The 27,866-nt window shown below is 45.0% G+C and overlaps 1 protein-coding gene across 7 annotated transcripts in view; it reads left to right on the top strand.

The window, feature by feature from the left end:
* Positions 1-455: 455 nt before the first annotated feature.
* rgs19 (regulator of G protein signaling 19) overlaps positions 456-27,866 on the top strand; it is a 39,984-nt gene continuing 12,573 nt past the window's right edge. For 2 of the 7 annotated variants that reach the window (XM_063463874.1, XM_063463873.1), the window contains exon 1: positions 456-701. In XM_063463874.1, the coding sequence (XP_063319944.1) occupies positions 594-701 (108 nt within the window). In that variant the 5' untranslated portion in view covers positions 456-593. Of the gene's footprint in view, positions 702-11,725; positions 11,793-13,853; positions 13,965-14,632; positions 14,740-17,568; positions 17,619-27,866 lie in introns of those variants that run through there. The other 5 variants (XM_063463877.1, XM_063463876.1, XM_063463878.1 and 2 more) reach the window with 5 other exon arrangements.

Here is a 27,866-nt window from a genome sequence, read left to right as displayed (position 1 = left end):
CATTTGTAACAATATCAGCATCGAAACTGAACAATGATTTAAAGACAAGGTAAAAAAAACAAAAAAACAAACAGGTGTGTAGGCAGTGAGCAGTGACGTCACCGAGGCTATTAGTTATCTCTGTTATCTGATTGAAACAAACTGCTCTCTGATCTTAATGCCAAGGATCAGCGCTGGCCAGAGTTTAAACACAAATGTTTCCTGTTTTACTCAAACGTCGTGCTGTATAGAAATCATGACACAGCTGCAGGAGTGTGTGTGTGTGTGTGTCTGTGTTACTGGACAGGTAGGTGTGGTTTGCTGTCTGGTGTGTAATAACTAACCGCGTGCTTCAATAACGTGAGTAAACAGTTGATAAAGTTTTTTTTCAACTCCAGCGCTCCTGCCTGCATGGACGTTATGTATCTGCGCATGCGCCGTGGCGCCCGTGTCCGTCAGGGCGGTGATCTCTCTCCTGTTCTGCGTGGCTGTCTCTCTCTCTCTCTCTCTCTCTCTCTCTCTGGGAAAAACCCGAGTAGGAGGAGGAGGAGGAGGACTCCTTCCTCTTCTCCGTCTTGTTCTGCTCCGGCGGCGGTGAACGCTGATTGGTGTAAATGATAAAAAGCTCCCGGTGCGCGGCGGTGAAGGCAGACAGACGCACGCGGATGTGCCTCCGGAAGCGCAGCGGAAGCCGCCCCGCGGACCTCCTTCAAGCCCAGATTGTGAGTATGAGCTGCAGAGGAGGGGGGCGGGGGGCGCGCTTTCACTTCAAGCCCCCGTGCGGGCTCCCGTCCGCGGCCACGCCGCTCCGCCGGAAGGTCGGTGATTCCTCCCTCCCCCCCTGCCAACGAGCGGCCAGTGTGCGGGGGTGGGGGGAGAGGAGGACCCGTGTCTCCTTTCCTGCTTCCTCTCTGAGTGACATTGGACCGACAGCTCTGGGGGAGGAGTGAGGAGAGGAAGGCAGCTCTTTAGTCCTCTTTCCTTCACTCCGTGCTTGTTTCCTTCAGCTCTCATGTGTGCAAAAGGCTCAGTGAGGAAGGCCCGGTCCAGACCAGCAGGGACAAACTTTAATGGGTTAGACCGGACTTCTGTTCTCCTGCTGTGACAGATGTTCTGGTGTTGTTAGCCATGTTTTGGCGTTCTGACAGAGGTTCTGTTTTCATGAAAAGACGTTCTGGTGTTCTAGCGGAGGCTAAGATGTTCTGACAGATGTCCGGACAGATGTTCTGACAGATGTTCTGGTGAGCTAGCAGAGGCTAAGATGTTCTGACAGATGTCCGGACAAATGTTCTGACAGACGTTCTGGTGTTCTAGCAAAGGCTAAGATGTTCTGACAGATGTCCGGACAGATGTTCTGACAGACGTTCTGGTGTTCTAGCAGAGGCTAAGATGTTCTGACAGATGTCCGGACAAATGTTCTGACAGACGTTCTGGTGTTCTAGCAAAGGCTAAGATGTTCTGACAGATGTCCGGACAAATGTTCTGACAGATGTTCTGACAGATGTTCTGACAGACGTTCTGGTGTTCTAGCAGAGGCTAAGATGTTCTGACAGATGTCCGGACAAATGTTCTGACAGACGTTCTGGTGTTCTAGCAAAGGCTAAGATGTTCTGACAGATGTCCGGACAAATGTTCTGACAGACGTTCTGGTGTTCTAGCAAAGGCTAAGATGTTCTGACAGATGTCCGGACAGATGTTCTGACAGACGTTCTGGTGTTCTAGCAAAGGCTAAGATGTTCTGACAGATGTCCGGACAAATGTTCTGACAGATGTTCTGACAGATGTTCTGACAGACGTTCTGGTGTTCTAGCAGAGGCTAAGATGTTCTGACAGATGTCCGGACAAATGTTCTGACAGACGTTCTGGTGTTCTAGCAAAGGCTAAGATGTTCTGACAGATGTCCGGACAAATGTTCTGACAGACGTTCTGGTGTTCTAGCAAAGGCTAAGATGTTCTGACAGATGTCCGGACAGATGTTCTGACAGACGTTCTGGTGTTCTAGCAAAGGCTAAGATGTTCTGACAGATGTCCGGACAAATGTTCTGACAGATGTTCTGACAGATGTTCTGACAGACGTTCTGGTGTTCTAGCAGAGGCTAAGATGTTCTGACAGATGTCCGGACAGATGTTCTGACAGACGTTCTGGTGTTCTAGCAGAGGCTAAGATGTTCTGACAGATGTCCAGACAGATGTTCTGGTGAGCTAGCAGAGGCTAAGATGTTCTGACAGACGTTCTGGTGTTCTAGCAAAGGCTAAGATGTTCTGACAGATGTCCGGACAGATGTTCTGACAGACGTTCTGACAGACGTTCTGGTGTTCTAGCAGAGGCTAAGACGTTCTGACAGATGTCCGGACAGATGTTCTGACAGATGTTCTGACAGATGTTCTGACAGACGTTCTGGTGTTCTAGCAGAGGCTAAGATGTTCTGACAGATGTCCGGACAAATGTTCTGACAGACGTTCTGGTGTTCTAGCAAAGGCTAAGATGTTCTGACAGATGTCCGGACAGATGTTCTGACAGACGTTCTGGTGTTCTAGCAAAGGCTAAGATGTTCTGACAGATGTCCGGACAAATGTTCTGACAGATGTTCTGACAGATGTTCTGACAGACGTTCTGGTGTTCTAGCAGAGGCTAAGATGTTCTGACAGATGTCCGGACAGATGTTCTGACAGACGTTCTGGTGTTCTAGCAGAGGCTAAGATGTTCTGACAGATGTCCAGACAGATGTTCTGGTGAGCTAGCAGAGGCTAAGATGTTCTGACAGACGTTCTGGTGTTCTAGCAAAGGCTAAGATGTTCTGACAGATGTCCGGACAGATGTTCTGACAGACGTTCTGACAGACGTTCTGGTGTTCTAGCAGAGGCTAAGACGTTCTGACAGATGTCCGGACAGATGTTCTGACAGATGTTCTGGTGAGCTAGCAGAGGCTAAGATGTTCTGACAGATGTCCGGACAGATGTTCTGACAGATGTTCTGACAGACGTTCTGGTGTTCTAGCAGAGGCTAAGATGTTCTGACAGATGTCCGGACAGATGTTCTGACAGACGTTCTGGTGTTCTAGCAGAGGCTAAGATGTTCTGACAGATGTCCAGACAGATGTTCTGGTGAGCTAGCAGAGGCTAAGATGTTCTGACAGACGTTCTGGTGTTCTAGCAAAGGCTAAGATGTTCTGACAGATGTCCGGACAGATGTTCTGACAGACGTTCTGACAGACGTTCTGGTGTTCTAGCAGAGGCTAAGACGTTATGACAGATGTCCGGACAGATGTTCTGACAGATGTTCTGGTGAGCTAGCAGAGGCTAAGATGTTCTGACAGATGTCCGGACAAATGTTCTGACAGACGTTCTGGTGTTCTAGCAAAGGCTAAGATGTTCTGACAGATGTCCGGACAGATGTTCTGACAGACGTTCTGGTGTTCTAGCAAAGGCTAAGATGTTCTGACAGATGTCCGGACAGATGTTCTGACAGACGTTCCGGTGTTCTAGCAGAGACTAAGATGTTCTGACAGATGTCCGGACAAATGTTCTGACAGATGTTCTGACAGATGTTCTGACAGACGTTCTGGTGTTCTAGCAAAGGCTAAGATGTTCTGACAGATGTCCGGACAGATGTTCTGACAGACGTTCTGGTGTTCTAGCAGAGGCTAAGATGTTCTGACAGATGTCCAGACAGATGTTCTGACAGATGTTATGGTGAGCTAGCAGAGGCTAAGATGTTCTGACAGACGTTCTGGTGTTCTAGCAAAGGCTAAGATGTTCTGACAGATGTCCGGACAAATGTTCTGACAGACGTTCTGGTGTTCTAGCAAAGGCTAAGATGTTCTGACAGATGTCCGGACAGATGTTCTGACAGACGTTCTGGTGTTCTAGCAGAGGCTAAGATGTTCTGACAGATGTCCGGACAAATGTTCTGACAGACGTTCTGGTGTTCTAGCACAGGCTAAGATGTTCTGACAGATGTCCGGACAAATGTTCTGACAGACGTTCTGGTGTTCTAGCAAAGGCTAAGATGTTCTGACAGATGTCCGGACAAATGTTCTGACAGATGTTCTGACAGACGTTCTGGTGTTCTAGCAGAGGCTAAGATGTTCTGACAGATGTCCGGACAGATGTTCTGACAGACGTTCTGGTGTTCTAGCAGAGGCTAAGATGTTCTGACAGATGTCCAGACAGATGTTCTGGTGAGCTAGCAGAGGCTAAGATGTTCTGACAGACGTTCTGGTGTTCTAGCAAAGGCTAAGATGTTCTGACAGATGTCCGGACAGATGTTCTGACAGACGTTCTGACAGACGTTCTGGTGTTCTAGCAGAGGCTAAGACGTTATGACAGATGTCCGGACAGATGTTCTGACAGATGTTCTGGTGAGCTAGCAGAGGCTAAGATGTTCTGACAGATGTCCGGACAAATGTTCTGACAGACGTTCTGGTGTTCTAGCAAAGGCTAAGATGTTCTGACAGATGTCCGGACAGATGTTCTGACAGACGTTCTGGTGTTCTAGCAAAGGCTAAGATGTTCTGACAGATGTCCGGACAGATGTTCTGACAGACGTTCCGGTGTTCTAGCAGAGACTAAGATGTTCTGACAGATGTCCGGACAAATGTTCTGACAGATGTTCTGACAGATGTTCTGACAAATGTTCTGACAGACGTTCTGGTGTTCTAGCAAAGGCTAAGATGTTCTGACAGATGTCCGGACAGATGTTCTGACAGACGTTCTGGTGTTCTAGCAAAGGCTAAGATGTTCTGACAGATGTCCGGACAGATGTTCTGACAGACGTTCTGGTGTTCTAGCAAAGGCTAAGATGTTCTGACAGATGTCCGGACAGATGTTCTGACAGACGTTCTGGTGCTCTAGCAGAGGCTAAGATGTTCTGACAGATGTCCAGACAGATGTTCTGACAGATGTTATGGTGAGCTAGCAGAGGCTAAGATGTTCTGACAGACGTTCTGGTGTTCTAGCAAAGGCTAAGATGTTCTGACAGATGTCCGGACAGATGTTCTGACAGACGTTCTGACAGACGTTCTGGTGTTCTAGCAGAGGCTAAGACGTTCTGACAGATGTCCGGACAGATGTTCTGACAGATGTTCTGGTGAGCTAGCAGAGGCTAAGATGTTCTGACAGATGTCCGGACAAATGTTCTGACAGACGTTCTGGTGTTCTAGCAAAGGCTAAGATGTTCTGACAGATGTCCGGACAAATGTTCTGACAGATGTTCTGACAGATGTTCTGACAGATGTTCTGACAGACGTTCTGGTGTTCTAGCAGAGGCTAAGATGTTCTGACAGATGTCCGGACAGATGTTCTGACAGACGTTCTGGTGTTCTAGCAGAGGCCAAGATGTTCTGACAGATGTCCAGACAGATGTTCTGGTGAGTTAGCAGAGGCTAAGATGTTCTGACAGACGTTCTGGTGTTCTAGCAAAGGCTAAGATGTTCTGACAGATGTCCGGACAAATGTTCTGAGAGATGTTCTGACAGACGTTCTGGTGTTCTAGCAGAGGCTAAGATGTTCTGACAGATGTCCGGACAAATGTTCTGACAGACGTTCTGACAGACTTTCTGGTGTTCTAGCAAAGGCTAAGATGTTCTGACAGATGTCCGGACAGATGTTCTGACAGACGTTCCGGTGTTCTAGCAGAGGCTAAGATGTTCTGACAGATGTCCGGACAAATGTTCTGACAGATGTTCTGACAGACTTTCTGGTGTTCTAGCAAAGGCTAAGATGTTCTGACAGATGTCCGGACAAATGTTCTGACAGATGTTCTGACAGATGTTCTGACAGACGTTCTGGTGTTCTAGCAGAGGCTAAGATGTTCTGACAGATGTCCGGACAGATGTTCTGACAGACGTTCTGGTGTTCTAGCAGAGGCTAAGATGTTCTGACAGATGTCCAGACAGATGTTCTGACAGATGTTATGGTGAGCTAGCAGAGGCTAAGATGTTCTGACAGACGTTCTTGTGTTCTAGCAAAGGCTAAGATGTTCTGACAGATGTCCGGACAGATGTTCTGACAGACGTTCTGACAGACGTTCTGGTGTTCTAGCAGAGGCTAAGACGTTCTGACAGATGTCCGGACAGATGTTCTGACAGACGTTCTGGTGTTCTAGCAAAGGCTAAGATGTTCTGACAGATGTCCGGACAGATGTTCTGACAGACGTTCTGGTGTTCTAGCAAAGGCTAAGATGTTCTGACAGATGTTCTGACAGACTTTCTGGTGTGCTAGCAAAGGCTAAGATGTTCTGACAGATGTCCGGACAAATGTTCTGACAGACGTTCTGGTGTTCTAGCAGAGGCTAAGATGTTCTGACAGATGTCCGGACAAATGTTCTGACAGATGTTCTGACAGACGTTCTGACAGATGTTCTGACAGACGTTCTGGTGCATTAACAAGAGTTCTGTTGTCATGAACGACATTCTCGTGTTCTGAAAGATTTTGACCTTGTAAGAGAGGCTCTGAAGATCTGACGTAGGTTCTGGTGTTCTGACAGACGTTCTCGTTCTCTGACAGAGGTGTTGATGCCACTGATGTTTTAGTGTTCTGACACAGGTTCTGTTATCAGGAAATATGTTCTGATATTCTGACAGAGGCTCTCATGGATAGATACTTTATTGATCCCACAAGGGAAATGTTTGTGTTACAGGAGCCTGATAAAGAGTCCAGTCTACAATACACAACAAGACACAACACACTTAAAGGTGCCACTGTGCCCATCCAGAGCCTTATACTATAAGATTTAATATATTTACAACAGTGTTAAAAACTAAGAAAAGTCCAAATAAAGTTAGTTAAACATGGTAAAACTAAAACTGACATTTTATAACAGAAGTGCAAACTGCATTCAAAAACTTTTTGTGCACTACCAGTCGAACGTTTGGACACACCTGCTCATTGAATGGTTCTTCTTTATTTTCATGACTGTTTACATTGTAGATTCTGACTGAAGTCATCAAAACTACAGAAGGAACTATGTAGTAAACAAAAAAGGGTGAAATAACTCAAAACCGTGTTTTAGATTCTTGGTAACATCCAGCCTTTGCTTTGATTCCTGCTTTGCTCACTCTTCTCATTCTCTCCATCAGCTTCATGAGGTCGTCGCCTGAAATGGTTTCCAACAGTCCTGAAGGAGTTCCCAGAGATGCTGAGCACTTGTTGGCCTTTTGCCTTTACTCTGCACTCCATCTCATCCCAAACCATCTCCACTGGGTTTAGGTCAGGTGACTGTGGAGGCCTCACATCACTGTCACACAGCCTGGAGGTGTGTTTGGGCTCATTGTGCTGTCCTGGCATGTGTCTGCAGGATGCTGTGGCAGCCATGCTGGTTCAGTGTGATTGGTTCTTGCCATAATATGAATTCTAACAGTTGTCAAATAGGGCTGTGTTTGACAACTGTGAACCCTGACAGGCACACCTGTGAGGTGAAACCATGTCAGGTGACGACATCATGTAGCTCATTGAGAGAAGGCCGAGGGTTTGCAGTCAACAAAGCAAAGGACGGCTACTTTCAGAATCTAAAATATAAAACATATTTAGTGTTTTTATCAATCTTTCTTTGCTGCATCTTTCCATAAATCTCGATTCATATATTTGATGTTTGTATCTACAATGTGTAAAGTAGTAAAAATACAGAAAAACCATTCAATGAGAAGCTGTGTCCAAACGTTCGACTGGTAGTGTAAATGTAAGAAAAACAGCTGTATGAAGCTGTAATACAGTGACAGGTGTGTTCACCTGCCATAGGAGGAAGATTCATTATCTGTGAGGTCAAATCAAGGTCAAGTTTATTTATGTAGCACATTACCAACAGTCCATGCTGCACAAAGTGCAATGTAAAATACCACTAAAATAAGATGCACAACAATGATGCAGGTAAAACATCGAAGAGAGGAAAAAATAAATAAATAAATAAAACAAGTCAATAAAAACAACAACTAAGGCTGTTAAAACCAAAATGTTTAGGTCAACGTGTGTTAAAAGCCAGACCATAAAATGTGTCTTTAGTGATGATTTAAAATGTTAGTGTTTGTGCAGGTCTGATATTAAGAGGAAGACTATTGCAGAGTCTGGGACCTGCCACAGAGAAGCCTCTGTCACCACCACACTTGAGTTTAGTCCAGGAATAGTTGAGGTTAGTTCTGACCTCACGGTTCTTCCAGGAGCTCAGACAGGTGAGAAGGGGCTCGGCCGGTTTGTGATTTAAAAACAAAAAGTAAGATTTGGATCCTGTGAGGAACAGGGAGCCAGTGAGGGGCCAACACTGGGTTACAGGCTCCTTCAGTTTAGTGCCAGTCAGCAGACGAGCAGCTGCATTGTGGACCAACTGGAGACGATGAAGAGGCCTGGTCCAGACCAAAGTACAGAGAACTGCAGTAGTTCAGTCTGCAGCTAATGAACACATGAATAACACGTTCAAAGACATCAGCTGGCCTTGCACTGGACTACTGCGCTCACCTGCCTGCACCCAAAGACTGCTGTCAGGTCCAACAACATCCAGAGTTAAGGGAATATCATTAACAACCCTTCAAAGTGCCGTCTCAGTGCTGTGTACTGATTTAAAACAAGATTGAAACTTTTCATCGATCTCATTAAGATCGAGGTGAGCCTGCAACTGTAAATAGACCGCTTTCTCCAGAACTTTTGAAAGAAAGGGAAGCTTTGAGATTGGCCTGTAATTGGACAGAACAGTTGGGCCCAGATTGTGATTTTTTAAACGAGGCTGAACTACAGCTTGTTTAAAACATGATGGGACACAGCCTGTAGCAAGGCAAGTGTTGATTAATCTGTGGATAAAAGCCTGACAGTATTAAAAGTATTTTTAAGCAGATTTGGAGGAAGCCGATCTGATGTGCAGTGTGATGATCTTCGGTGATGAACTACCACAGACAGTTCACTCAAACTGAGACAGCTGAGCACACGGGAGGAACACTGAGGTCTGAGGCAGTGGGCGACCAGACATAAGAAACTTTATCAGTAAAAATGCCGAAAAGTCATCAACTATACATCTGACATCATCACATGGACTAAAAATAGGATTAAAATATTATAAAGTACCTGAGGCTGTCTGTGGACACCAGGTTTGAGACAAGCTGAGTGTTTGCAGTCTGTGCAGCCTCTTGGTAAGCAGAGACACAGTTCCTAAGAATCTGTAAAGAAACATGAAGCCTATCGTTTTTCCATCTCCTCTCAGCGTGTCTGCAGTCACGTCTAAGGCTGTGCGTATGTTCATTCAGCCATGGCTCTGATAATGGCTCAGCATGCACAGTCCTGAGTGGAGCGATTCAGTCCAAGATATCAGTGCAGGTTGAATTAAAGTCAGAACGTCCTCAGCGCTTTCACAGCTGGAGTTCATTTTTCCACAATCCATAAATGCAACAGAAAATTTAGGTGCTATCAAAGTATTAAGGGCTCGTCCTTTGTTTGCTGCAGTGCACGGCTTATCAACAAACAGCCCAAAGTTAAAGTGAACAGCTCAGGAAAATGATCAGAGACGCACACGTAGAGCAGGGCGATATGACCAAAAATATTTATCACGATATACATTTGAAAATTTGCGATAACGATATAACTGATGATATAATTGACACGAGACAAAATACTTTACAACTCCTCAAGTTTATTAGTGCAAAAAAAAAACATAGATGTATTTTCACTTAAACAAGCAGCTGTTTTTTATGTGCATTAAAGTTATATAAAAATGTAACAGTGCAAATGCAAATTCCTTGCTGACAGTTTAACCAAAAGGCATTTCCAGTGGAAACTGGCCGACATATCCTCAGCATAACCATGTATAATATCCACAAAACTTAAAAAGAGGTTATACACACACAATACGGTAATATTATGTTGAAGCACAGTACGTATCACTCCGCGAGGCTCCTGCCTACGATAGCCGTAATGCTCCGACAATCCATCAAGCGGTGCGGCTTCGTAGCTTAGCAAAGTCGTACTGAAACATTTGACAGATTTTCCAGCGCCGTGTAGCACATAACATCGTTTCGAGGTCAGTAAACACAACCAGAGTTCATACATAAGGCACACGGGATTATAAGGGACGCTGTCGATTTTCAGAAAAATCAAAGGATTGATTTTAAGTGTGCCGTATTTTCCAAAAAACACGGTAATAACGACGGCCCGCTAGCATGCTCTACCAAAAATAGTGCTTTGTTGTGTATCTGACGGACGAAAGCTAAACCAGTTCCACACCACTGAAGCTGCAGCATTTTTACAAACCAGTTCTGGTTCATGTGTTTCATTCAACGATCCGCTTTCGCCCTTCCCATTCTCCGTCGCCGCCATGCTTTTTCCTCCATGTGCGTATAAAAACAAAGGCACTGCACATGCGCGTTTTACCCATATTCTATCGCCATATTTCATTTTCTTATCGTTGCCTAACATTGTACCGGTATTACCGTGAACGGTATGATATGGCCCAGCCCTAGCTGAAACAGCATTTTCTGTTTCGGCTGGCTCACTTTTATCACCACTAAATCCAAAATACTCCCCAAAGAAGGGCACACACAGCTGTGGCCCACATCTGCAAGTTTTACATGAGACTGCAAGGTCCTCATGGTGATGTGATCTGCCTGACACATCTCCATGTCTGTTAGAAATATTGGGGTAGCTCTCTGGGGTGGCTGTGGCTCAGGTGGTAGAGCAGATCAGCTACTGACCGGAAGGTTGGTGGTTCGATCCTTGGCTTCCCCAGCCTGCATGCCAAGTATCCTTGGGCAAGAACCTAAAACTGACCCCAAGTTGCTCTCCGATGCATCGGAGTGTGAATGTGTATGAATGCTTAGAGTACAGAAGGAAGTGCTTGTATGAGTGGGTGAATGAGGTCTGTTGTATAGATTGTATAGAGCGCTTTGAGAAGAAAAGCGCTATATAAGAATCAGTGCATTTACCATTTACTCTCATAATGAGGTTTGTTGAATTTCACAGGTTAACCCTGATCATGTGTTGCTAACCTGGAATTCAAACGTGAGGCCAAGCAGTGTTGCTGCCTTGCTCATGTGAGAGAATTGAACCGTGTTCCTTAAATTTAGAGCTGCATTTGGGACAAACAGACACAAAGTGTTCCTTCGTGCTTCCTTCCTTTCTTCGGTGTGTCGATGACTCGTATAGCTTACGTCAGGATAAACTGCAGTATGGGGATTTATGGGAATGTTGTCGTTATGACCATATAGGGTGCTGGCTCTGGTTTCAGGAGGAAGAGACACTGAAAAGCAGAAATAACGTGTTTCTGCATTTAAGGAATCGTATTTCGAGCAGCAGTTTTTACATCCAAGTCCCTCAGAGTGGAACAAACACCTGTCTGTAATCATTACTGATCACCTGCGGGTGCTTCGCCTCGACTCCGTTTCCCTTTTGTCTGAACACCCAGCCCTCCCTTCATGTCACTCTTGGTTTTACATGTTAGGCTTAAAAGCATGTTGGAGGTGAGGGTTGTGGGTCATTGCAATAATGTGTCTTAATGTGAAAGTCTTTGGAAGCCTCTGGAAAGAAAGCTGTGCTGGTTTGTTTGAAGTCTCTTGTGAACTTTAAATAAAGCCACTTCTCAGATAGCCGCTGGAGGACGAGGAGCAGGACGGCTTTTTCTGTCTTCCTGTTGCCAGTTGGTACACACTTCCTCTTCCTGTGTCTTTCTTCATTATGTCTGTTGCTTACTTCCTCTTTTTCAGACTGCTCATCTTCTTCCCTTCTGTCTGTTTCTCCTTTTGTCTTGTGTTTCTAGCACTCCGGCCATCTTTGCTTCACCGATGCGTACGTCTGTGGGCTTTTATCAGACGATGCTGCTTCATCAGCCTGTTAAAGTAAAGGTCATATTCACTCAGAGAACCACAGCAGTGATTCAAGATACAAGAACTTTATTGTCAGTACAACAGTATACACATGGTGCATTTATAAGAATATAAAAGATAAATCTCCAAGAGATATAAATGTAGGAATTACAAATAAATAGTAACTTAAATTGGGAAATAAAAAGGTACTATTACTAACTATACAATACTAACTGTACAATAAACAGAGACAATACGAAGTGGATTGTGCAGCAGGTATTGAACACAATAACTGGAAGATGATGATGGAGACAGAGTGGACAGTACATGAAGCAGATGTGGGACTGACGGAGAAACTTGTGATAACCCGACATTACCCAAGATGACGATCAAAGTGACTCTGTGTTACCCAACATGTAAGCAAGGAAACTGCTAAAGAAAAAACAAGTGGCTTTAAAGAGTTCCATCTCCTCTCCATTCACAAATAGACACACAAACATCGTGTAGTTCTTCACATGATAAAATACACATGGAGTCAGCCTGTGACTCATCGTGGCGCCTCCTTAATGTGAGGTCAGTGGTTCGATCCCTGTTCCTTCATCCTGGATGTTGTCCTTGGACAAACCCCTGAACACAGAGGTTTCCTGTGCGCTGGTGTGTCAGGGTGTGAATATAGAAAAGCTAACAGCAGTGAGGGTCCGTTTACAGCCTTTATCTCCCCCAGCCTTACCCCTAACCTCCCCCATTGTCAGCTTTTCCTATTGAAAGTGATAAAGAGCGGTGGCATGATGGCTGACCACTGATTCTAACCTTCAACAGAGCTTCTTTCTTCCAGAGTTGGAGAAAAAGTATTTTCAGAACCAGAAATTTTAGTTACTCAGTTTTTTCTGTCCATGTGTTACAGTGGAAACATCCTCAGCTCCACCTCTGATGGTGGGTGGAGTTCTCGTCTTTAGGGAGACTTTGCATGAAATCACGGTGCACAAAAACTTTACTGTGTTTGCCTGAATGGTTCGTTAACTGGAATCTGATGAACTGGATTAAAATCTGACTGTTTAGTACAGGTGTCATTGTTCCCTCATATGGTTTTACGCTCGCCACACTCACGTCCTCCAAATGTTTACAACTAATTGAATGCATCAGGAGCTCGCTCATCTCTGCTGATCGATGACCCTTTATTGACGATGGGCCCGCTGACAGGCCCATTTTACAAGCGCTCTTTAAACGACGGTAACTCAGTCATCGTTTATGCTAGAGAGAAAATGTGAACGCTTACTGAAAGACGAGAAGATGAGCTTCACGAAACTTTATGGTGCATCTTTAGAAAGCACGAGCAACCGACGGTCCAATCACATGTAAGAATTGATGATGCATGGGTGTGAAGAAGTGGCAACGCCCCAAAAAAGGCCTGCAGATTTAAAAAAAACTGAGTGGCCTAGGCTCAAAAACTTCATTGTACATATTTAGTACAGTTCATTTTTAGAGTTGATGTGTTACATTTTGTTTCTGTTGAATATCAGTTTCCACTTAACTATAAATCTGAAAACACAGAGTCTGTTTTTTATTTTCGTCCGCTTCAAACTGTTGTTGCATTGTCACAACAATACAATGATGTAAAATGACTGACAGATATTTAAAGCTGGGGTTATTCTGAAAAAAGGGGCAAAAGCATTCACTTATAGTGTGATTTCTGCCCCTATTACAGCCAAAATGACCAAATAAGTCCAGGCGGCCCAATGATGCTGGGTCAGTAAGAGCGGCACAGCTCAGATTAGAGGTGATGATGTCATCTCGTCCTCACAGTGCCCAGAAAACATGCCAACGTGTCAGAATCGTTTAAATATAAAGTTCATTAAGAATCTTTCAGTGTCTTTGCTGTTTTCACACTTTTGCACACACACACTCACTGTGGTCTTTTTTCTCTCCTTCGTGTGTGTGTGTGTGTGTGTGTGTGTGTGTGTGTGTGGACACCTTGTGAATAAATCTGCCTCTTGGTGGATTTGTTGGTGCTGTTTGATGCTGCATTTGTGAACATCTCCATTTGGATTGTGTGTGCGTTTGTATATTTCGCTGTGTGTGTGTGCGTGTGTGTGTGTAAAGCAGAGGTCCGAGGCTGAAGAGTGGATGACATGCGTGTGCCCGGCCTGCTAACATCGCTGACGACGCGCGCTCTAACCGACCGGCCGCTCTCTCGACATGGCGGATGTTCTGGTAAAGCCCTCTGACTGTTTGTCCTCTCTGTGTCTGTCTGTTCGTGTGCCACACAAACACGTCCTCTTCTAGCAGTAACGAGGTCACATCACCATCAGGAGTGTGAGAGTTGTCCTCGCGCACCACACAATCATTTCTTTATGGACTTTGCAGCAGCAGACCAGGGAAGGTGCTGTCATGTTGTAACATGCACGAGAGCTGAAACTGGATGTAATGTGACGCTCGTCTCGGACCAGAAGCACGTGAAGGGTTTTGTCCGTAATGTGTTGAGGAGAACGAGGACACGGGCCGAGCGAGCAGCTGGGCTGTGACAGCTGGGCTGATGTTGTGATGAGCTGTGGGGATTTAGCCTCAGGGATGTGGTCAGGTTGGTTTTCCTGTGAAAGAGAGAAACTTTGACAAGTCGAGACTGGACTGATTCCAGAGATGAACAAGTTCAAGAATGTAAACACTGCTTTTAGCAGCTTTTTCCTGCTTTTCGTGCCTCGGTGGTGTGAAGAGGTCTGTGCAGTCCTCGTGGCAGGGTTAGCTGTGTGTGTGTGTGTGTGTGGACGCCAGGTCTGATTCATCAAGTTTCAGAGAGAAACCAAGAACCCCTGTGTGTCACAATACCTCTGATTCTGCTTCCTGCCCCCCACCCTTCGTCTCTTCCTCCTTTACGGGAGTGAAGGCGTGCTGATTGATGGAGGCGTCGTGGCTGTTAGCGAGCGGCTGAAAGGAAGGAGAAAGAAGGACTGGTTTGTCGATCGTTCGCCTCTGAATCGTCCCGTCTCTGGTGAGCTGTGTGGCTGAATGCTTTCTGTGTGCTGGAACTTTAGCGTGCTGCCATGGGCACTCCTGTCACCTTAAAGACGATGGATGCAGGTACGGCGTGAGTCACGCCATGCTGTCGATACTGTTGATTATCGACCGAACTGAAGGTTCATAACTAAGATTTGAAAAATGATTTCTGATCTGTGGGTGTTCGAGGAAAGGCAAAGGTCTTTAGTGGAACATGCGTCATGGTCAACTGTATTTCTCAGTTCCTGAAAAGCTGAACAGGCTGGAAATGCTGATTTTTGTGTGTTGGCTTATAAACAAGCAGATTTTCAAGTTGAATATTTGAAAGCTGCAGAGGCGGCAGACATTCTGTATTTAAATAAGAAGTACAGATAGTAGTTTTAAAAATACTCCAGTAAATGTCGAAGTCCTAAATAAGCTCTTTGAAGAAGTAGCGGCTCTGATACGGAGTAAGAAATGAAAGAGTAGCTCCCTGGAGGACGTCTGACAGCTGCGCACACGTAACTCAACCTTGTGGTATAAAAATGAGAATATAAACTTTACTTGAGATGAATTTTCATTGTAATAAATGCAGTCAGCCTGAATCACTGAAGCAGAACATGAGCAGCTGCCTACATGTTGGCGCCGGGAGCGGGCCAACAATAACCTGAACTATGCTCAATATAAATCTGCCCCAACTGTAAAGAGCAGTAAATTCTATCATTTTGATTATAAAGCATGTTCTGTTAGAATAAAGATGTAAAATTGTGGAGTAAGTCATAAACAGGGAAATGTTTAACACATAACTAAGAAATGCTTCATAGTTGTTTTTCAAATGTAAGCAAAGGCAGTAATGACTCGTATGTGTCTGTGCACGGCAGCATGAACTCGGTTTGATTTACCTGCACGTGTAAAACGTTGTCCTGTTGCTGCGCTTACAGAAACGCTGTCTTTGACTTGAAAAACGTTACTTTATGCTCCTCCCACTCCCTGCTTCTCAGCTTGATGCTGACACCTACCCTCGGTGAGGGGTTAGGTCCAGAACAAACCATCCTGACTTCAGTTGTGCCTCTTTCATCTCTTTTTATGCGACGTACCCCGGTGATTCATACACGAGTAGGATTGCCTTTCATGTGTTACAGTTTACGCTCATATTGGTTAAAAAAATAACTACTCAATTAAAGTACAGCTCCTAAAAGTTCTACATAAGTATAGTAATAAGCTATTTATACTTCATTTTTCCCACCTGTGCTGGGCTGTGGAGATTTCCACCTTAAATATTTCCCATCAGGTTGATTTTATATTCTGAGTGGGGGTAATACAGGCAGTGTGTTTGCTCTGTGGGCTTTCTCTCTTTTCATCTTGACTCTGTTCATTTTATTGTCAGGAAGTCGAGCTGCAGCTGATCCTGAGCCTGAATGTGGTCTTTGGACTGTTAATACCACCTTAATACCATTAGTGGTACCTGTGTGAGGACCCTGAGGAAGAGCACTGAAGCCGCTGCTTTTGTTGGGCTCCCATTTAGTTCTGTATATGATTTTTTAAATCTCTAATATATATATATATGAGTAATAATAAATCCATGCTAAAATCAGTCACTACAATAGAATTGAATGGCCCTTTATTGTCATTGTGCATGTACAACAGTATAGTGGCTACTCCACGCTGACTGTGCAGCAGTAAAAATCATAGAAATAGTAAAAACATCAGGAGTAAACAGGAAAGTAGTGTTAACAGTCCGAATGGCCCAGGGAAGAAGCTGTTAGTGAGTCTGGAGGTATTAGTGACCCTCTGTGCAGCCTGTCTGTCCCCCTGAGTACCAAACACCAGGCAGGAGGAGAGCCTGAAGGCCAGCAGCAGCTCCTGCTCCAGGTTATTCTTATTCTGCTGGGCCTGCTGGGCCTTCTTTACCAGGTGGTGGTGTTGTGGGTCCGGGTGAGATTAGCGGGGTGGCCTCAAACAGAGCAAAAAAAACGTTGAGCTCCTCTGCGAGTTTGAGGCTGCTGTCGGGGGTTGGGGGACTCTGGGCTTTGTACACCTCTCCGCACCTGATGGGGGTTGCTGTCGGTGAGCAAGCCCTCTGTCTTCCTCCTGTACCTCCGCCCCAGGTTGGCTCTGGCAGTCCTGTATAAAGAACTGTCTCTCAGCCTTCGGCTGAGTTACGAGTTGTGATCAGAGCCTGGACTTCACTCGTCACAGGTTAGGAAAAACCTGGATGGTTTGGTCACTGTCACATTCTTTACAAGGCACTTAATGTAGAAAAGGACAGACTGAGTGAAGGTTTCCAGGTCCTGCGGTTCGAAGACGGATCAGTCTGTCAGATCAAGAGAACAACATCTGGCCTTGTTTTAATGACCCCGGTGCTTAGAGGAGTTTGTTTCCTGAGAGGGGGTGTATGCAGAGATAAGGAGCAGAGAGAGGGGGTCAGATTGTCCCATGTGGGGAGGAGTGTGGCTCTATTCCTGTACACATGGTCCAGTGTCCTGTCCCCTCTGCTAGGACAGTTAACATGCTGGTGGAATTTGCAGGGTAATGATTTCAAAAATGCCTTATTAAAGTCCCAGCAACAACATGGATGTGCTCTGGGTGCTCTGCTTTCTGCTGATGGGAGTTGGAGGTGGATGAGACTTGAGCTAGCGTTGTAAACAATGGTAACTGTGGCTACCGTTAGCCCGTGAGGTAGATAAAAGCACCTGCACTGAATGGACTGAATGGATTCTAAGTGCGCAGTGACTGTCTGTGATTCTACTGTTGTTGTCCTGAAGCACATGAGCACAGAGCCCACCACCCCTTCCCTTACCAGAGTCTTTGTTGTGGTCCTGGCGGTGTAACGTCTGGCCCGGAAGCTCCAGTGAGGAATCAGGGATGTTTGGATGCATCCAGCATGCAGCTACAGTGAGTAGACAGCACTCAGGACAAAGCAGTTGTAGTAAATCTCTGATTGTAGCTCCTTTGTTTTGTTTGTGAGGGATCTGGCGTTGCTGAGGAAGATTGCGGTAATGTTTTCAGAGCTGGACGCAAGAGCCGCATCTCCACTTCAAACTCTACCTCTCCCTGCACTGTCTTGCTTGCTGTTCCCAGTAATAACCTACAGGGGGCCCGGTGATCCCGCAGTCTCAGGGATACTGGCGTACCAATCTGAAGAAGAGTCCGGGTTCAGGCTGAGGCCAATGCCTATCAGTTCGTGACACCTGAAAAAGATCAGTGCATTTCAGGAAGACGCGGTGAAAAACACAAAAAGGTCCACAGTATGTGTTTGGTGGTGGAGATAGTTCCACAGGGATGTGGGCTAAGACTCGTTCTGTCTACCACCTGAGCTACAGCCATCCCTACCCATGAAGCCAGATAACACACACCAATTAGTTGAACTGCAGGAATGTCTTAAAGACATAAAGACCTGGACGGCCGCTAACTTTCTGCTTCTTAATTCAGATCAAACTGAGGTTGTTGTACCTAAAAATCTTAGAAATATGGTATCTAACCAGATTCTTCCTGTGGATGGCATTACCTTGGCCTCCAGTAACACTGTGAGGAACCTTGGAGTCATTTTTGACCAGGACATGTCCTTCAATGCACATATTAAACAAATATGTAAGACTGCTTTCTTCCATTTGTGCAACATCTCTAAAATTACTAAAAAAGATACTCGTGCATGCATTTATTACTTGTAAACTTGACTACTGTCATTCATTATTATCAGGATGTCCTAAATATTGGCTTTTCTTCATTGGCTCTCTAAAGCACCTTGAGGTGACTATTGTTGTGATTTGCTGCTAAAAAACTAAAACTGAATTGAAAAGATTAGAGCTGCTGCTCCTACTAAGAGAGTGTGCCGAAGTCTCCTGTGTGTTTCAAGTCCAGCTGGGAGGAGATCCCAGGGTGTCCAGGTAAAAACGTGCATACAGACTGTCTTTAGTTCTTTCTGTAGCTGCTGCAGAAAGTGTGTTTGTTTCTTAAACTCTAAGTGTTTTATAGGATTCTGTCTGTTTGTTTCTTGGCCTGAAGCCCTTTCAGTCAATGCTAACATCCTAGCAGTCTTAAAATGGGCGTGTGGCAGCCTGCTTGGTTACGCTGTGTGTGTGCACGCTCCGAATGCACGTGCACGAGCATAAACGTGTGTATATTTCGAAAGGCTTCTCCTAATAAGGAGAGGGGCTGAATCTTGAGTCTGATGCAGTTTGTTGAAGCTGAAAAACCTCAAATGTGTCACCTCAGAGCGGTTCGGCTGATTTAGACGCCGCTGACTGTGTTCGAGTGTGAGCGCTGGAAAAGGAAACTAAGCCTGTGTGTCCAACATGTCGGTACAGCTCCTTTCCTTTCTGCCCCAGGCTCAAGTCCACCGGTGCTGTCAGCCTGGTGTCATGATGAAACATAGAACTGTTCACATTTTTCTCTACAGTCACCTTGACTCAAACATTTATTCCCTTTTTCTGCATTTATGTCTTTCATTGTTCCATTATCACACCCCATGTCTTCATGTCCTTATAGCTCCAAGTCTGTCCTTTGTCCACATGTCTGCTGTTTCAGAAACACAGTTTAAAAACAGAACAACAGTAATCTGTTTCTGTCATTAGGACCTCTCCCTCACACACACATGCAGAGTGCTGCTGCTGATCAGATGCTGGAATTATGAAGCGCTAATCTCTCAGATTAATATTTGAAATGAGCACTTAATTACGTAAACACAGCTCTGTGTGCGTGTGTGTGTGTCTGTGTGTGCGTGTCTGTGTGTGTGTGTGTGTCTGTGTGTGTGTGTGTCTGTGTGTGTGCGTGTGTGTGTCTGTGTGTGCGTGTGTGTGTGTTTGTGTGTGTGTGTGGGTGCGTCTGTGTGCGTGTGTGTGTGTGTACGTGTGTGTGTGTGTGTGTGTGCGTGTGTGTGTGTGCGTGTGTGTGTCTGTGTGTGCGTGTGTGTGTGTCTGTGTGTTTGTGTGTGTGTGTGGGTGCGTCTGTGTGCGTGTGTGTGTGTGCGTGTGTGTGTACGTGTGTGTGTGTGTGTGTGTGCGTGTGTGTGTGTGCGTGTGTGTGCGTGTGTGTGTGCGTGTGTGTGTCTGTGTGTGCGTGTGTGTGTGTCTGTGTGTTTGTGTGTGTGTGTGGGTGCGTCTGTGTGCGTGTGTGTGTGTGCGTGTGTGTACGTGTGTGTGTGTGTGTGCGTGTGTGTGTTTGTGTGTGTCTGTGTGTGTGTTTGTGTGCGTGTGTGTTTGTGTGCGTGTGTGTGTGTGTGTGTGCGTCTGTGTGTGTGTTTGTGTGTGTGCGTCTGTGTGCGTGTGTGCTTATAGAGTGAAACGGTAAGAATCCCCATTTGTGCAGCGGTGGTTTGTATGAATGTAAACTGGATAACTACAAAAAGGAGTGGAGTCAGTGGGTCGAAGGAAGCAGTTCAAGTGTGTGCGTGTGTGTGTGTGTCTGTGTGTGTGTGCGTCTGTGTGTGTGTGTGTGTGTGTTTGGAGCTGCTCAGTGCTGTCAGAGTCTCCTGCATGGGGTGGGAGATGTTGTCCAACAGCTTAGCCACCATTCTCCTGTCACTCACCACCTCCACTGGGTCCAGACTAGAGCAGGGCAATATGGCCAAAAATATTTATCACGATATATATTTGAAAATTTGCGATAATGATATAAGTGACGATATAATTGATGCGAGACAAAATACAACTCCACAACTTTACTAGTGTAAAAAACTGATCCATTTATTTTCACTTAAACAAGCAGCTGTTTTTTATGTGCATTAAAGCTATATAAAAATTTAACAGTGCAAATGCAAATTCCTTGCTGAAAGTTTAACCAAAAGGCATTTCTAGTAGAAATGGGCTGACATATCCTGAGCATAACCATGTATAATAGCCACTGAAGTTAAAAAGAGGTGCTTTGCAACATTAAACTGCAGTGTGCAAGAAGAAGAGCTGTACGTTTGAATTTTTCCAGTCTCAGTCAGAACATGCTATATCATGTTTAGGTAACTAGTGAAACTTCCGCTAACTTCCCGCTAGCTTCTAACTCCGTTAAATGTAATAAATTCTGTTTTCATGGATGCCTGCATGTTAAACTTAATTGTTACACCTGGTAAAGCAGCAACGCTGATCATTTTATTAAAGATGAAAGAATTTAGACAGTTTTTAACTCTCAGTGATGCTGCAGTGTTAGTTTGACTTCGGGACCTTAAAGGACGGAGTTTTGGACCCAGATTACTCCCAGATTTACGAGCACCTTAGTCCGACAAATACGGTAATAACGACGGCCCGCTTGCATGTTCTACAAAAAAATGTGCTTTGGTGTGTATCTGACGGACAAACACCAAACCAGTTCCACATCACTGAAGTGGCACCATTTTTACAAACCAGTTCTGGTTCATCCGTTTCACTCAACGATCCGCTTTCCCCCTTCTCATTCTCCGTTGCCGCCATGCTTTTTCAGCCATGTGTGTATAAAAACAAAGGCACTGCACATGCGTGTTTTACCCATATTCTATCGCGATATTTCATTTTCTTATCGTTGCCTAACATTGTACCGGTATTACCGTGAACGGTATAATATGGCCCAGCCCTAATCCAGAGGGCATCCTAGAACAGAGCTGGCCCTCCGGATCAGCCTGTTCAGTCTCTTCCTGTCCCCAGCAGAGATGCTGCTGCCCCAGCAGGCCACACCATAAAAGATGGCTGAGGCCACCACAGAGTCATAGAAGGTCTTCAGTAGTGGGCCCTCCACTCCAAACGACCTGAGTCTCCACAGCAGGTACAGCCTGCTCTGCCCTTTCCTGTAGAGGGCGTCTGAGTTATGAGTCCAGTCCAGTTTGTTGTTCAGATGAACACCAAGGTACCTGTAGCTGTCCACAGCCTCGATGTCCATACCTTGGATGTTCAGTGGTTGCAGTGGAGGATGTTTGTGCCTGCGGAAGTCTACCACCAGCTCCTTGGTTTTACTAGTGCTGATCTGGAGGTAGTTCAGCTGGCACCAGTCCACAAAGTCCTGAGTCAGTCCTCTGTACTCCTTGTCGTCCCCATCAGTGATGAGGCCGACTATAGCAGAGTCATCAGAGAACTTCTGCAGGAAGCACTGGGTGGAGTTGTGGGAGAAGTCTGCAGTGTAGATGGTGAAGAGGAACGGAGCCAGAACCGTTCCCTGTGGGGCCCCCGTACTGCAGACGACCCTGTCCGACACACAGCCCTGAGTCCTCACATACTGTGGTCGGTCGGTGAGGTAGTCCAGTATCCATGTAGTGAGGTGATGGTCCACTCCAGAGTTCTCCAGCTTATCCTTCAGGACCGAGGGAAGAATAGTGTTGAAGGCACTGGAGAAATCAAAGAACATGATTCTCACAGTGCTCCCAGCGGTCTCCAGGTGAGAGAGGGAGCGATGTAGGAGGTGAATGACGGCATCATCCGCTCCAATGCCAGGCTGGTAGGCAAACTGAAGTGGGTCCAGTATTGGAGAAATCCGATCGTTCAGACCCACAGAAATGATTTAAATCATCGTGTCAGCAAACTGTCATGAATGTTACTGCGGCTGTGATTGTCCTCCAGATTATCTCAGAGTAATGCGAATTTCCATCCATCCATCTCCAGACGCTCATCCAAACTGGAGCCTCCAGCCCCCCCGCGAGGGGAGAGGCGGGGGCAGGTGGCTTTTCTGTCTAACACAGAGAGACAGATAATCATTCACACTAACACCTCGAGCTGAATCACAGAGTAACCCTAACATGCATGTTGAACTGTGGGAGCCCAAAGTGGCACAGAAAGAAACCCACAGTCACTTTTAACTTTTATTTTGGGGGAAGAAAAACTCTAAAGCAGAGATATTCTTCAGCTGTGAGAAATAAAAACATGACTCACACACACTCACACACACACAAGTGTGTGTCACATGTTGGGTCTCTTTCACTTCCTCTTGCTCTTCCTCTCTTCTATTCACGCCCTTTATTTTGTAAAACCCTGGTTTCTGTTTCCTCTTTTGTTTTTGTCTCTCCTCCTTTTTGATGTTACTTTGACTCTTTCCTGCTTTTTTCTCTCTTTCTCCCAAACAGTGAGTGTATTTCTCTTCCTCTCATCAGCGTGTCTTTTTCCCGTCTCTCATATTGAGGTTCTGATTTTGGATTTTTACTTGTTCAGCGTTGTTTCAGCTGCCTGCAGCCTTCAGTCACTGAGATGAACTTTTTATTGTTGGTGTTGGACTCGCAGTAATAATGAATGGCCAGTCGTGCATCTGTTTCTGTGCATGCAGTGAATACACATTTGTTTACTGCATAATAGATTTATGAAGTAGGAAACATCCTCGATCTTTCCCGATCATCCCACTCAAATATTTCAGATTTAGGACTGGCTGTGCAAAACAGCCAGAACGATTTAACCTGAGCAGAGCTGGGAGGATGCTTCATAAGGCCAAACAACCAGTGTAGTTCACTTCCTGTCAGCTCTGTGAGGCTCTTCAGGAACAGTCTTCCAGGCTCCTTGAAGGACATTCAAAGCTGTTCTTTGGATGTTTTGTTCCCTGTCAGGATGATCCCACGCTGCTTCAGTCATGCTGAGGTCTGGCTCTGTTCCCCCGTGTGTTTCTATCCAGCTGTGCTTTCCCTGTGTTTGGATCATTGTCATGCTGAAACATGAAGCTGATGTTTCCAGATGTTGCTGCACGGTGGATCAGACTCATCAGTTTATCAAAGATCCATCTCTCCGTCAGACCTGTTCCTCTGATTTCTGAGTTCTTGTGCAATTTCCATACCTCAGCCTTTCCTTGTGTTTCCCTTCATTATGGCTTCCTGATGCTGCCCTTCCACTCAGACCATTTCTGATGAGGCTTCAGTGAAAAGTAGATGATCATCGCTCAGTGTCCTGTGTCAGGTCTTTGCTGGACTTGTTCTTCTTTCTTCAGTTTTCACCTACCAGCTGTTTGGGAGTCACCTTTGGTGCAAAAACACTATTTTATTTCAGACTTTGTCATCGTTGGTGTTTTTCACAGATTCGACTAAAGAAACCAGCTGCTGGTAACAAAAAGTCTAAAGTCTTTGCTAAGGTGTCTGCTGTGTACATCCTTGAGTTAGAAGCCTTTTTATGCTTTAGTGCTTCATAGGTCAGAGTTCAGGGGTTAAAAACACTCCCGTGAAAATGGTCAGGTACAGGGACTGAACAAAAAACAAAAAAAAGCAGACAATGTCCAAAGAAGAAGAGCTTCAGAAAGCTGGAGAACTGTTGCTCAAGAGCACTTTAAAGATTAAAAGAAAGTAAATAAAACCAAAGAGGGGTGGCTGAAAATTCAATTCAATTCAATTTTATTTATATAGCGCCAAATCACAACAACAGTCACCTCAAGGTGCTTTATATTCTAAGGTAGACCCTACAATAACACATACTGAGAAAAACCCAACAATCATACGACCCCCTATGAGCAAGCACTTTGGCGACAGTGGGAAGGAAAAACTCCCTTTTAACAGGAAGAAACCTCCAGCAGAACCAGGCTCAAGGAGGGGCGGGGCCATCTGCTGTGATTGGTTGGGGTGAGAGAAGGAAGACAGGATAAAGACATGCTGTGGAAGAGAGACAGAGATTAATAACAAGTGTGATTCAATGCAGAGAGGTCTATTAACACATAGTGAGTTAAAAAGGTAACTGAAAAGGAAAAACTCAGTGCATCATGGGAATCCCTGGCAGCCTACGTCTATTGCAGCATAACTAAGGGAGGATTCAGGGTCACCTGGTCCAGCCCTAACTATATGCTTTAGCAAAAAGGAAAGTTTGAAGCCTAATCTTAAAAGTAGAGATAGTGTCTGTCTCCTGAATCCAAACTGGAAGCTGGTTCCACAGAAGAGGGGCCTGAAAACTGAAGGCTCTGCCTCCCATTCTACTTTTAAATACTCTAGGAACAACAAGTAAGCCTGCAGTGTGAGAGCGAAGTGCTCTAATAGGGTGATATGGTACTACAAGGTCATTAAGATAAGATGGGGCCTGATTATTTAAGACCTTGTATGTGAGGAGCAGGATTTTGAATTCTGGATTTAACAGGAAGCCAATGAAGGGAAGCCAATACAGGAGAAATCTGCTCTCTCTTTCTAGTCCCTGTCAGGACTCTTGCTGCAGCATTTTGGATTAACTGAAGGCTTTTCAGGGAGTTTTTAGGACTTCCTGATAATAGTGAATTACAGTCGTCCAGCCTGGAAGTAATAAATGCATGAACTAGTTTTTCAGCGTCACTCTGAGACAGGATATTTCTAACTTTAGAGATGTTGTGCAAATGGAAGAAAGCAGTCTTACATATTTGTTTAATATGTGCGTTGAAGGACATGTCCTGGTAATTATTGAAGTTAACTCAGAAAGATCAATTGGAGAAAAAGAGTGTAACTTAACATCAATGGTACTAAGAGTAGCTGTAGATAATATTACATCTGTGGGATGATTACTGGTAATTTTTTCTCTAATGATTAAAATTTTATTTGTGAAGAAGTTCATGAAGTCATTACTAGTTAACGTTAAAGGGATGGTTGGCTCAGTAGAGCTCTGACTGTTTGTCAGCCTGGCTACAGTGCTGAAGAGAAACCTGGGGTTGTTCTTATTTTCTTCAATCAGTGATGAATAGTAAGATGTTCTGGCTTTGTGGAGGGCTTTCTTATAAAGCAGCAAACTATTTCTCCAGGCTAAATGATGATCCTCTAAATTTGTGACACGCCATTTCCTCTCCAGCTTACGAGTTATCTGCTTTAGGCTACGTGTTTGAGAATTATACCACGGAGTCAGGGACTTCTGATTTGAGACCTTAGTTTTCACAGGAGCTACAGTATCCAGAGTCGTACGTAGTGAGGAGGTAAAATTATTAACAAGATGATCGACCTCTGTTGGAGTAGCGTTCAGATAGCTGCTCTGCTCTGTGTTGGTACAGGGCATTGAAGATGATAACAGTGGGTGGATTAAATTCTTAAACTTAGTTACAGCACTTTCAGAAAGACATCTACTTTGATAAAGTCTACTCTCCACTGCTGTGTAATCAATTATTGTAAATGTAAATGTTATCAGGAAATGATCAGACAGGAGAGGGTTTTCAGGAAACACTGTTAAATGTTCAGTTTCTATGCCATATGTTAAAACAAGATCTAGAGTGTGATTAAAGTGGTGGGTGGGTTCTTTTACATTTTGAGAGAAGCCAATTGAGTCTAATAACAGATTAAATGCCATGTTGAGGCTGTCATTTTTAGCATCTACATGGATGTTAAAATCACCCACAATAATTATTTTATCTGAGCTGAGCACTAAATCAGATAAAAAGTCTGAGAAATCAGAGAGAAACTCTGTGTAAGGCCCAGGTGGACGATAGATGATAACAAGTAAGACTGGTTTCTGAGTTTTACAGCTGGGGTGGACAAGGCTAAGCATCAGGCTTTCAAATGAATTAAAAGTCTGTCTGGGTCTTTGGTTGATTAATAGGTTGGTGTGAAAAATTGCTGCCACACTGCCCCCTCGGCCTGTGCTTCGAGGTTTCTGGTAGTTAGAATGACTCGGGGGTGTTGATTCATTTAAACTAACATAATCATCCTGCTGCAACCAGGTTTCTGTAAGGCAGAGTAAATCGATCTGTTGATCAATTATTAAGTCATGTACTAACAGAGACTTGGAGGAGACAGACCTAATATTTAATAATCCACATTTCACTGTTTTACTCTTTGGTTCAGATGTGGATTCTGTATTGTTCTTTCTTTGTGATTTTTTATGTTTAAGTTGTTTGTTGCTGGTTTTTGGTTTGTTTTTTGTCTGTTTGGGAGCTGACACAGTCTCAATGGAGATGGGGTTTTTTTTTTGGGGGGGGGGGTGGCTGCAGAGAGGCATGTAAGACTGCAACTCTGCTTCCTGGTCCCAACTCTGGATAGTCATATTTTGGGGGGTTGAATAAATTTGTCCATATTTCTAGAAATGAGAGCTGCTCCATCCAAAGTGGGATGGATGCCGTCTCTCCTAACAAGACCAGGTTTCCTCCAGAAGGTTTGCCAATTATCTATGAAGCCCACATCGTTTCTGGGACACCACTCAGACAGCCAGCAATTTAAGGAGAACATGCGGCTAAACATGTCACTCCTGGTCTGATTGGGGAGGGGACCAGAGAAAACTACAGAGTCCGACATTGTTTTGGCAAAGTTACACACCGATTCAATATTGATTTTAGTGACCTCCGATTGGCGTAACCGGGTGTCATTACTGCCGACGTGAATTATGATCTTACTGAATTTACGTTTACCCTTAGCCAGCAGTTTTAAATTTCCCTCAATGTCGCCTGCTCTGGCCCCTGGAAGACAATTGACTATGGTTGCCGGTGTCTCTAGCTTCACATGTCTGAGAACAGAATCACCAATTACCAGAGTTTGACCCCCGGCGGGTGTGTCGCCGAGTGGGGAAAAACGGTTAGACACATGAACAGGTTGGTGGTGTACCTGGGGCTTCTGTTTAAGACTATGCTTCCTCCTCACCGTCACCCAGCCGCCCTCTTTCCCCAGCTGCTTGGGGTCTGCCGGGGAACAGCTAGCGGGGCCTACGCTATCTTCGGCTGCACCAGCTGCAGGGGCCTGGCTAGCTACGGGTGAATGAAGGGTGTGAAGCCGAGTCTCCAATTCAGTAATCCTGGCCTCCAGAGCTGCAAATATGCTACATTTGTTACAGGTATCATTACTGCTAAAGGGGGCCGAGGAGTAACTAAACATCTGACACAATGAGCAGGAAAGTGCAGGAGGGACAGGTGAAGTAGCCATGGTGCTAACGAGTCGGCTACGAGCTAAGCTAAGCTAGCGAAACAGTACAGACACAGTGAGTGAATACTTTGGCTATAAATTAGGTAGTGAGTACACAGAAAGTGTGCTTCGGATGAAGCACGTGAAGATTATACTATGAAGAAAGAATGTATCTAAAACTTTTTAAATAAATCGCTAAGCAGATACTCAGAAACACCACTGTGTTTGAGCAGGAACAGGAAGTGATACTCTACTGCAGAGAGAGCGAACACCAATTGTTAATATCCGCGCAATATGGTGCAAATGGAAAAGAATGTGTCACTGTTTGTTTACAAGTGCGTATTACTTGTGCAAGCTCGTTGTCATTACTGTAAACAAAGGTTATTATGGGAAGGGAGATTTTAAGCTCGAGTTTCGTCCTGTGACCTGAGCAGGAAGCAGCGTCATTTCTC

This window comes from Pelmatolapia mariae, linkage group LG20, assembly GCF_036321145.2.
Source record: "Pelmatolapia mariae isolate MD_Pm_ZW linkage group LG20, Pm_UMD_F_2, whole genome shotgun sequence".
NCBI lineage: Eukaryota > Metazoa > Chordata > Actinopteri > Cichliformes > Cichlidae > Pelmatolapia > Pelmatolapia mariae.
The sequence above is the reverse complement of the archived record's forward strand: the minus strand, read 5'-3'. Positions and strand labels throughout refer to the sequence as shown.